The sequence below is a fragment of the Maniola jurtina genome, chromosome 25 (assembly GCF_905333055.1).
Source record: "Maniola jurtina chromosome 25, ilManJurt1.1, whole genome shotgun sequence".
NCBI lineage: Eukaryota > Metazoa > Arthropoda > Insecta > Lepidoptera > Nymphalidae > Maniola > Maniola jurtina.
The window spans coordinates 4,747,908-4,759,693 of NC_060053.1; the positions used below are offsets into that span (position 1 = coordinate 4,747,908).

The 11,786-nt window shown below is 35.1% G+C and overlaps 1 protein-coding gene across 8 annotated transcripts; it reads left to right on the top strand.

Annotated features, from left to right (window-relative positions):
* Positions 1-2,005: 2,005 nt before the first annotated feature.
* On the top strand, positions 2,006-11,775 carry LOC123877951 (putative uncharacterized protein DDB_G0281733). 8 transcript variants are annotated; one of them, XM_045924899.1, is made up of 16 exons: positions 2,006-2,113; positions 2,565-2,609; positions 2,845-2,886; positions 3,484-3,504; positions 3,837-4,015; positions 4,070-4,334; positions 5,788-5,835; positions 5,921-5,938; positions 6,334-6,351; positions 6,457-6,474; positions 7,886-7,915; positions 8,706-8,723; positions 8,934-8,984; positions 10,704-10,733; positions 11,288-11,329; positions 11,603-11,775. In XM_045924899.1, exons 1-16 carry the CDS (start codon positions 2,057-2,059, stop codon positions 11,639-11,641), a joined length of 921 nt encoding a protein of 306 aa, XP_045780855.1. In that variant the 5' UTR covers positions 2,006-2,056; the 3' UTR covers positions 11,642-11,775. The 8 variants fall into 8 exon arrangements, with proteins under 8 accessions (XP_045780855.1, XP_045780847.1, XP_045780850.1 ...); XM_045924891.1 differs by having other exon boundaries at positions 3,837-4,334; XM_045924894.1 differs by having other exon boundaries at positions 3,837-4,334; positions 8,934-8,969.
* Positions 11,776-11,786: the final 11 nt, after the last annotated feature.

Below are 11,786 nucleotides of genomic sequence, written 5' to 3' on the forward strand. Positions count from 1 at the left end.
TGAAAACAAGATGTAAGAATTATAATTTTTATTTCTACTATATTTATCATTTCATAGATTAAACATAACATATTATAATAATAAACGAACCTCTGTGTTGTAGCTACTCTACGTACTCAGTAGTCATCGCGTCGCCAAGTTAGCTCCCGGGCTTTTCACGAGAAATCAATGAAAACAAGATATGTATAATTCTAATTTTTTTTCTACAGCGTTTATTATTTCATAGATTAAACGTAGTATATTATAATATTTATTGTAGCTCTGTATTGTAGCTACTCTACGTACTCAGTAGACATCGCGTAGCCAAGACGTTAGCTCCCGGGATTTTCACGAGATATCAATGAAAACAAGATGTAAGTATTCTAACTTCTATTTCAATGATTAAACATAATATATTATAATAATAAATGTAGCTCTGTGTTGTAGCTACTCTACGTAGTCAGTATACATCAAGGCTTTTCACGAGAAATCAATGAAAACAAGAATATGTATTCTAATTTTTATTTCTACAATATTAACTATTTCATAGATTAAACATTAAACATAATGATAAGTGAAGCTCTGTGTTGTAGCTACTCTGCGTACTCAGTAGACATCGCGTCGCCAACTTAGCTCCCGGGCTTTTCACGAGAAATCAATGGAAACAAGATTTACCTATTTTTAAAAGTTATAGATACCTACCTTCCTATCCGCTTGCGTAGGCTACACTCCTTATAATACATAGCACTTATTTTGACTTTTTGACCCCCGACCCAAAAAGAGGGGTGTTATAAGTTTGACGCGTGTATCTGTGTATCTGTCTGTGGCATCGTAGCTCCTAAACTAATGAACCGATTTTAATTTAGTTTCTTTTGTTTGAAAGGTGGCTTGATCGAGAGTGTTCTTAGCTATAATCCAAGAAAATCGGTTCAGCCGTTTGAAAGTGATCAGCTCTTTTCTAGTTACTGTGATCTTCACTTGTCGGTGTTATAAATTTTTAATTTACACTTGTTGTTAATTAAAATACCCAACGTTCTATAATGAAAGTTTTTGTATTATTACTAGCTGATGCCTACGACTTCGTCCGTGTGGACAACACAAATTTTCATATGGGGTTGAATTTTCAAAAATCATCCTTTCTTAGCGGATCACACTAATATTATAAACGCGAAAGTTTGTATGTGTGTATGTGTTTGTGTGTGTGTGTGTGTATGTTTGTTACTCCTTCACGCAAAAACTACTGGACGGATTTGGCTGAAATTTGGAATGGAGATAGATAATATCCTGGATTAGCACATAGGCTACTTTTTATCCCAGAAAATCAAAGAGTTCCCACGGGATTTCGAAAAACCTAAATCCACGCGGGCGAAGTCGCGGGCATCGGCTAGTATTTAATATCATTATAGCTATCTGCATGCCTTTTAGCCCGATCCGACCAGTAGTATAGACCAGAGCTGTGCGTTGATAGACCAGTCAGTCAGTCAGTCAGCCTTTACTTTTATCCTACTCATATTATGAACGCGAAAATTTGTATGTATGGATGTATGGATGTTTGTTACTTTTCACGCAATAACTACTAAACGGATTTGGCTGAAAGGAATGGAGATAGGTTATACCCTGGATTAACACATAGGCTACCGGAAAATCAATGAGTTCCCACGGGATTTTTAAACTTATATCCACGGGAATGAAGTCGCGGGCATCAGCTAGTATATTATAATAACAACCTTTTCAATAATAAATAATTAACTTATTGACAAATTACAGATAGACTATTTCCTTCCTTTATGAATGTGTAATATGTGTATTTTTTTTTTTTTTTTTGAAAATACCTTCAAAATGAAAACAAGCAACAATTAACACCTCCTTATTAAAACCCCAACTGGAAAAATCAATTAGCTACGCCAAAAAAAAAACAAATTAATCAATAAAAATTGCAATTTGAAGACAACGGTCATTTCACACGCGATTAAAAAAACATGGCAGCCATTTTGGAAAATTGGTCACAGACTAATGAATTATGTTTATAAGGCACAGAGTATAAAATGACTCGTAATTAGAACGCCGAAAAGCAAAAATGAAGTTAGTTTTTATCTTCTGTATTTGTTTTGCCACGGCTTTGGCTGTACCAGCGGTGAGTACCTACTATTTTTAACCAACTCCAAAAAAGGAGGTTCTCAATTCAACTGTATGTTTGTTACGCGATTTCTTCACCAAATATAACGGATTTTTATGTATATTTTTTAGTTTGGTAGGTAAATACTTCACAGGTTCACATACTTTGGTGAAGATCTGATGAATATTTTCGGAGATGGAGAACAGAACTCCTCAATGGATAAGAGTTAATTGCTTGCGATGAGTGCAACAGCTTGGTTAACAGTAGGTTTTTAACTAGGCATAGCATAGGGGCCACTGAAAATTGTGAAATAAAAAAATTCTAAAAAAATTAAAAACCGACTTCAATAAACACAAAAACTAAAGAGTAAAGAATAATTTAATTTATTATCGAATACATTATGTATACTTGAAGAGTTATGCGCCCCAGGTGAAACTTTTGTAAAATATGCCATTTCATTTTCTTTTAGCCAGTACCAGATCATGATCAAGACGATGACCAATTCGACGATCAGGTGCTTATTATATAATTATTATTTATTAATAATAATTTAATATTTGCGCAACGGATCAGCCTGGCTGTCCAGGGTGGAAATGCAGCCAGTATTCTTGGCACCATTCCACGCGGGCATGATTTGTATAGTAATTAGATAAGGCTAGCTTTAAGTTTTATTGTAATGTTTTCTTAATAAAATTTTATTCTTATTTTATGAAATTTAATCTTTTTACAATATTGCTATGTTTTCTTAGGAACAACAATTCAGGAGAAGATTACAAACCCTCAGTTTAAGTGTAAGTATCATTTATAACGTGTTCAAACTAAAAACATACATACATACATATATGCTACATACATACATACATATATACATACATACATACATACATACATACATACATACATACATACATACATACATACATACATACATACATACATACATAGACTGCTAAAATCATAACTTTTTCTTTGGCCGCAGTCAGGTAAAGAGGGAAATCGTGTCCCCCATATTGTGTTTTATTAAACTTTTTTTGTACTTAATTATGTTTTATCAAACACTTTACTATTTTTAACCCCCGACCCAAAACGAGGGGTGTTATAGGTTTGACGTGTGTATCTGAGTGTTTGTGTTATTTTAATTTAGTATTTTTTATTTGAAAGTGATCGAGAGTGTTCTTAGCTATAATCCAAGAAAATCGGTTCAGCCGTTTGAAAGTTATCTACTTTTTAGAGTTTTGTATCGGGGGGTTTTAAATTTTGAATTTATGTATTATAAATTATGTTTATCCTAGGCTGATACATAATTATTATAGGAATTTATCCTTATAAATAAATCCAATTCTATTTTTCATTTTCATTAATTCATTTACTATTTTTTCTTGTTTTAGCTCTTCGATGATTCTGACAGAGTAAATATCTGTTTTATAAATCTTTTACTTTTTTAAGTCTAAAACTATAATAATTTAATTTTATTGACATTAACATTAGAGTTTTTTTTTTTATAAAATAAACTTAAATCTAAATTAAAACTAAAAAAAAATAGTTGAATTAAAAACAAAAATAAATTAAAACTTTCACTTAATTTTCAAAAATATATCATCAAATTATAATACTAACTACCTACCAGATAGTCAAATTGTGATTTTGTTGATCTTATTTGTTCTGTATTTTAAGTGATGTACCATAGAAGTATCTTAATCTTAAATCTTTCTTATATTCATAATCAATATATCTTACGCAGATAAAGAATGGAGACCGCGATGACATCAGAGATCATAATGACATAAGACACCATGATGACAGAAGGGACCGTGATGACAGGAGAGACCGCGATGACAGAAGAGACCGTGATGACAGGAGAGACCGCTACGCTTGGAGGGATCGTGATGACAGAAGAGAGCGTGATGACAGACGGGATCATGATGACAGAAGGGACCATAATGACATGATAGACCATGATGACAGAAGAGACCGTGATGACAGGAGAGATCATAACCGTGACGTACACGACCGTAATGACAGGCGAGATCACGACGATAGGAGAGACCGAGAGCATAACCAACGCGATCGTGATGACATAAGAGACCATAGCGTCCAACGGGATCGCGATGTCCAACGCTTATTAGACCTCCAACGTCTACATCTCGCTCAAAGGGAAGGCGACGATGTACATCACCAGGACCGAAACGATCAAGATCGGGACGATAATCATGATCGTGATGACAATGACGCTCTAAGGGTAAGCCATCATCAACATTAAAGGTCATAGCACATTTAAACGACTCTGCTCCAACACCGCTCCCACCCAACACCGTCCTAAACTAAGACGACTGCTCGCAGTCCACGCGGCGACAGCTAGCAGGCCCCTAGCAGTCGACGCGGCGACAGCCAGCGGTCCACCTGCCGACCGCTCTCGCCTTTCGCGATAGACGCAGTTCACGATCGGTTTCTGCGCTTCTCTCTGCTGCAATAGCAATTATTGCTATTGCAGCAGAGAGAAGCGCAAGAAATAACAGACGAAGATATTGGATGCATAAAATGCTGAAAGCAAGACATGCAGAAGGAGAATTTTGGCAGATCCAAAGACACATATTAGATGACGAAGAAAAATTCTACATTTACTTTCATATGAATCGGTATTTATTTGATTACATATTATCATTTATTGAAAAAGACATAACAAAGAAGAACCCCGCGCCCCGCGGCGACCGCTAGCAGTAAGCGAGCGACCGCTCGCCTACAACGTGCGGCCTGCGAGGCGTCAACTACCGAGCAGTCTGACGGCGGTCTGTCTGCTAATTTATGATGCCAATGTAAAATATATCTAAAGAGCAATATTTAAAGCCTATATTTGAACTTTATTCTTTTTGCGGGGTGGGAGCAGAGTCGTTTAATCGTGCTATGACCTTAACCCATCGCCGGCTCACTACTGAGTATGGGCACACTTCACGAGTTATAAAACTTGTAACAAAATGTCAAGGCTGCACCAACACTGGCAGGCGTCAAATGTAGGTTACTAAGTAGGCTAGGTAGGCATAAACGACTAGATCTTTGACTTCACGTCAACCCTAGCCTAATATCTGTCTGGTGGGAGGCTTCGGCCGTGGCTAGCCACCACCCTGTCGGCAAAGCAGCGCCGCCAAACGATTTAGCGTTCCGGTACGATACCGTGTAGAAACCAAAGATGTATGGGTTTAATAAAAACTGCCATACCCTTCCAGCTTAGCCCGCTTTCATCTTAGAACTGTAACATCACTTACAACCAGGTGAGATTGCAGTCAAGGGCTAACTTGTCACACTAATATTATAAAGGCGAAAGTTTGTATGTGTGTGTGTGTGTGTGTGTATGTTTGTTACTCCTTCACGCAAAAACTACTGAACGGATTTGGCTGAAATTTAGAATGGAGATAGATAATATCCTGGATTAGCACATAGGCTACTTTTTATCCCGGAAAATCAAAGAGTTCCCACGGGATTTCAGAAAGCCTAAATCCACGCGAGCGAAGTCGCGGGCATCGGCTAGTATCTGAATAAAATAAAAAGTTTGACAGATTCAGAATCAAACCGAGAGTCTCCACACTCTAGTTCACTCCTTCCTTCATTAGGAAAGTTATCAGCTCTTTTCTAGTTACTGTAACCTTCATTTGTGGGGGGTGTTATAAATTTTTAATTCACACTTGTCTTCTTTATAGAAATCTCATGCGGATTTGATATCCAACGTACTCAGCCATCTCACTAATGTATGTATGATCTATAAATCAAAAGAAAATTAAGTGAGTATAACGTTTTTCTTGTAAAATTAATCTTTTGTTTCCAATTTTGCAGAAATATCAAGATCGTGGTGTAAGTATTATTTTTTAACCCCCAACCCAAAAAAAGGGGTGTTATAAGTTTGACGAGTGTATCTGGGTATCTGTGTATCTGTCTGTGGCATCGTAGGTCCTAAAGCAATGAACCGATTTTAATTTACTTTTTTTTGTTTGAAAGGTGGCTTGATCGAGAGTGTTCTTAGCTATAATTCAAGAAAATCGGTTCAGCCGTTTGAAAGTTATCAGCTGTTTTCTAGTTACTGTAACCTTCACTAATTGTCGGGGGTGTTATAAATTTTTAACTTACACTTGTTTAACAATTATCTTGTCAATGTTTCTAGTAAAGTTTTTTTTTAATTTCTTTTTTAATTTTTTTCAATAAATAACAATAATCACAATAACAAGCCAAATTATAATTATTATTTACAGTCTCTGAAAATTTCATACGTAAGTTCCTAAAATTTAAAATATTTAAGTAATTAAAAATATTTTATATTTTTGTTTGTTTTCTATTTTTTCTCATAAATTATTTATCAATTTTTTTTGTTTAAGAACCCGCAAAATCCATTGGTAAGCACGTAATTCGTAGAACTTTATTTTTTATCAAATAGGGTTCCTTATCTTTAGAGAAAAACGAACCCTTAAACGATCACTTGTCTGATTGTCAAGACCCGACAAGGAAATCAAAACTATAGGGTACTTTCCGTTAACTAAAGTTGCCTTCAAACTAGGGAAATATAATATAATATATAAATATCGCTCACCCTACTTTTAAATGCTTTCACACTTAGATGTAATATAATATTACTATAATATAATATTACATCTAAGTGTGAACAATGACATTTAAAAGTAAATCAATCAATCAATCAAATTCTTTATTTGCTGAATACTGACAAAAGGTGGTACAAATAGCATACAATAAGTCCAGTGTATTCAACCATTTCTGGCATGCAAATATTATAATAATTAATACAATAATTAGTCAAGTAGAACAATGTCAAAATTTAAAAGATGTTAAAAATTAATATTATGTCACAATAAAATTATTATTATACCTATATTATTTTACAGTGCCAACATGTCATTTATTGAATAAAAACATTTATTTATCAACCACGAAAAAAGATCTTTTTTGAAACGTGCTAAAGATGTTAATTGACGTAAGCCTGGGGGTAGTTTATTATATATTTTTATGCACATGGCATGACTACACTTTCGGTATGCTGCATTATTGGCTCTATATGTTGTTACTAGTCGATCCCTATTTCTTGAGTTCCTCGGATAAATATCACGTGCTTTGCTAAACAGATATTCATGTTGTTTAACAAATACACAAATATCAAAGATGTACATAGACGGGAGTGGTAGAATGTGTAATTGTTGAAATAATGGTCGACAGGAGTCCAAGTAGAAGGCTCCTGTCATAGCCCTTACACACCTCTTTTGTGCTATAAACGCCCTATTAGCTTCACTAGAGTTTCCCCACAATATCAATCCGTATCGGAGCACTGACGCAACGTATCCATGATAAGCTGCAAGAACCGTATTTGGTAAGGCTGTTTTACGCAATCTATAAAGTGAGCGATATTTATATTTTATATTATATTTCCGTAGTTTGAAGGCAACTTTAGAATCCATAACATTTGGCAAGTATAGGGAAAAATCCCGAAACCGTGAATTTGAGGTTACATCGTCTTGTACGATGGTACGGAACCCTTTTTGTGCGAGTCCGATTCATACTTGACCGGTATTTACAATCAACATTGCTTCATTATTGGTACAAAGCTAGTACAAAGTGTTTTAAAAATTAAAAATTTTAACAATATGTAGTAATTTTTTCTAGAATTCCTTGCTTCGAAGCGTGTAAGTGAAAATGAAACGGAATAGTTTATTTATGAATATATGAATATTTTTAATATGTTTAATTAAGTAATTAACAATGTAAAATTAATCTATTAATATTATTTTGTCCTTTCAGTCACTAGCCCCTAAAGTCTACGATTTAGGCGTAAGTGAATTTTTTAATAAATTGTTTAAAAATCCATCTTTTTTTTGGGTTCCGTACTTACTCAAAGCGTAGCGTACCAAGCTAAAATTAACTAATATTATTTAGGTCTACGGTCGTTTGGAACTGTTTGGAACTGTAAAAAGTTAAGCTTGGTAATGCAATAAATAATAGGGCCTTTTATGGTGCATATTTTGACCCCCGCAAATATATCCAAATCTGTAGAGTACCTTCCGTTGATCTAGAATCATTACCAAAAATAATCTCACAGCACTAGTAAAAACTAAAATATGAAAATCCTTAATTTGTATATAGGTACATACTTGACATTTCAAAAAAAAATCCTTAATTTGTATAAACATACTATACTTGACATTAAAAAAAAATTGCTACTATAAACTTCCATTTGCAGTTGAAGATAAAATTCAAGTATCAAAATAATTAAACGTATCCAGTTACAAACTACGGAATCGTCGATGAGCGACTTCAACTCGCACTTGACCTGTTTTTATTTATGAGTAAATGCTTTCTTTTTAACCCCCGACCCAAAAAGAGGGGTATTATAAGTTTGACGTGTGTATCTGTGTATCTGTCTGTGGCATCGTAGCTCCCAAACTAATGAACCAATTTTAATTTAGTTTTTTTTTGTTTGAAAGGTGGCTTGATCGTGAGTTTTCTTAGCTATAATCCAAGAAAATCGGTTCAGCCGTTTGAAAGTTACCAGCTCTTTTCTAGTTACTGTAACCTTCACTTGTCGGGGGTGTTATAAATTTTTAATTTATACTTGTTGTAGAGCCTGAGCTTCAAATACGTAAGTGTTGTTATTGTTGTTAATTTAAATATTATTTTAGTAGATGGTATCAAAAGTTATATAGGTATCTAAGACAAGCAATAACTAGTCACAGAAACACGTTAAAAAATTTTTTTGCCGTTTTTCCTATCACCGATTTTTTTTGTTTCTTTTTTTTAATACCTACTTATTTTGTATAATAATAACTTTTTTAAACTCTATCAAAATCTGCAGTATGCGCCAGCAGCGCTTATGCACCATGGAATGGTAGGAGATTGTCAAGTAAGTAATACATTATTCCTAATTTAATTTCTCATGAAGTCAAAGTCAAATTCAAAGCCATTTATTCAAATTAGGTATTATAATGGTCTCTAATCTAACGTCAATTCAAACGAGGATTCCAAACGCGCCCTGATTTCAGAAGAAGCCCACAACAAACTAAGATTATGAATTAGACGTAAAATGAACACATGACACCACATGACATTTGAAAATCCAGTAATTTTCCACTAATCCAGTAATAAAGTCAAAATAGATCTAAAAATTCGTGTGCTAGGCTGAAGCGTAGGACGCAACTACAATATGTACCTAAACCGAATTGCAAAGAAAGAAGCTGCGATACGTAATTAAGTTCCGCCTTACTGTATTCCGTATGTCGTCGTATCCTACGAATAACGCCACAATAGCCAGAGTGGCGTTTTTTTTTTTTTTTGACGTGACAACGTCTTATAATTCGATAGAGCCGGCTGCACGCACGAAAAAACATGTCTCATGCGGCGTTACCTCGCTCTGAGGCGTTCCATGTAAGGCTTGAAGTGCAAGCGAGAGCGCGGAACGAGTGACAAAGAAGCACAATCGGCCTTTGTTGTCACGTTCAACTATCGTCAGTAAACCGACTATACAGACAACCAATTTTTTTTGCTGATTTGAAATCTACTCTCCATTACACATCATTCAAACTCATAAAAGCTTGAAGAAATTAGCGTTTGAAAATAAACCACAATTTGTACTAGTGAAAAAGATGCGACAAAAAAACCCACTATGGCCACAGTATCCTTTTACCCGCCAATCAGGCATAACTCATGCGCGTCTCTCTCAACTCACTTTTCGTCTGATCAGCATATATGTCATACTAGAGGATGCCCGCGACTTCGTCCGCGTGGATTTAGGTTTTTAAAGATCCCGTGGGAACTGTTTGATTTTCCAGGATAAAAAATAGCCTATGTCCGTCCCCGGGATATAAGCTAACCCTGTACCAATCTTCGTCAGAATCGGTTAAACTGTTGGGCCGTGAAAAGGTAGCAACAGACAGACAGACAGACACACTTTCGCATTTATATGTATTATGTATAGTTGTAATTCAATCTAGCATTTATAGGTTTGCACAACTCCACGGAGTACAGCCACTACGGTATTTGTGGCTTTAATACAATTACGACGGCATTTTCCGATGAAAAAGGACACAACCGCACTTATGATCCGATAGAAACGATTTGGTTCCGTGACAATATTAATGCTTGCAATTGAAGAAACCCCCAATAAACCCCTCTATAATAACTCTAAAACCCATCACCAACATAGTCAGCTATAAGATTGCACACATGTTCATCCTAGTTTTTTTTTTCTAATTATATAGACTAGCGCTTGGCTGCAATCAGACCTGCCAGCAAGTGATGATGCAGCCTAAGATGGAGCGCGCTTGCCTAGAAGTTGCCTATTCACTCTTGACTTGAAGGTACCCATATTATAGGTGGAAGGGAAAACTGATACCGGAAGGGTGTTCCATATCCTAGCGGTTCGGATTAGAAATAGGAAGCAAATCGCTTCGTACGTGTTCGATGAATCCAAGTATTAAAATAAATCACAAAAACGCTCCTCTTGAAAAATAGGTCTTTTGTAACAGTGTCGTTATTCGTGGGTAACGACGATCTGTGCGTTGCGCTTAAAAATTTTCAACTTAAATCAGTCTAAGTTTTGTATAATGAAATCAAATATTTTCAGCATCACCAGCCAGCCACTCCAGCGTTGAAGGTGAGTTTACAATCTATCATACAAATTAAGGTACCTACCATCTGCATGGATGAATATTTACTACGATTAATCAATCAATAAATCAATTAAAGATCACGTTGGAATTTCTGGAAAAAATTTGTAACACCCCCGACAAGTGAAGGTTACAGTAACTAGAAAAGAGCTGATAACTTTCAAACGGCTGAACCGATTTTCTTGGATTATAGCTAAGAACACTCTCGATCAAGCCACCTTTCAAACAAAAAAAACGAAATTTTAATCGGTTTATTAGCTTAGGAGTTACGATGCCACAGACAGATACACAGATACACACGTCAAACTTATAACACCCCTCTTTTTGGGTCGGGGGTTAGAAATCTAGATAGGTAGAGGTATAATAAACACAGTGTAAGTATTTTTGGAGTTAGCGGGTTGGTAGGTACCTACTTAGATGATATAAATATACTACCTACTTACGTAGGTACCTAGCAATTTTATTATGCTAGATGATAGATTTGGCTTGTTAATTTTACTTTTGTGTCAATTTTTTTAAATTATTTTTTTAATTTTTACAGAGCCCTGCCAACAGTGAGCTAGCATTACATGGACTTGCCCTGGTTTGTTTTTACTTTTTAATCATTACAGTATATCATAAATATATATAGGTAGTAGGAACTTGCTATATATTTTTTGCCGGTTTTTGCATTGATGTAGTTAAAAATCCAGAAAGAGACATAAAAAATATTATTATGCCGGAAAATCCAAGAATTTCCACGGGATTTTTAAAAACCTAAATACATGCGAACGAAGTCAGTGTCAGAGTCGTATATTTAATATAAAATGTGTAGGTTTAATTAACATCTTATGATTATGAAATATTATTTTTTCAGAGAGAGCGTGATGACGCTGACGATGATGATGATAAATAACGGCAAATTAAAAACACAAGACGACTCAAGACCACGCTTTAGTATAACGGCCATCGATATTGGTTAGATTATTATTTTTACTACTTATTTCCTACTTCAAATCGCTAATAAAGAGCAACGCTGTACGGCATTTATTTGGCGTTTT

Bases quoted from the DNA above. Each gene is read 5' to 3' on its own strand.
- LOC123877951 (XM_045924891.1), top strand. From the start codon at position 2,057: ATGAAGTTAGTTTTTATCTTCTGTATTTGTTTTGCCACGGCTTTGGCT. The intron at 10,734-11,287 runs GTGAGTTTACAA...TAATTTTTACAG, and splicing joins CAGCCACTCCAGCGTTGAAG to AGCCCTGCCAACAGTGAGCT. The intron at 11,330-11,602 runs GTTTGTTTTTAC...TTATTTTTTCAG, and splicing joins CATTACATGGACTTGCCCTG to AGAGAGCGTGATGACGCTGA.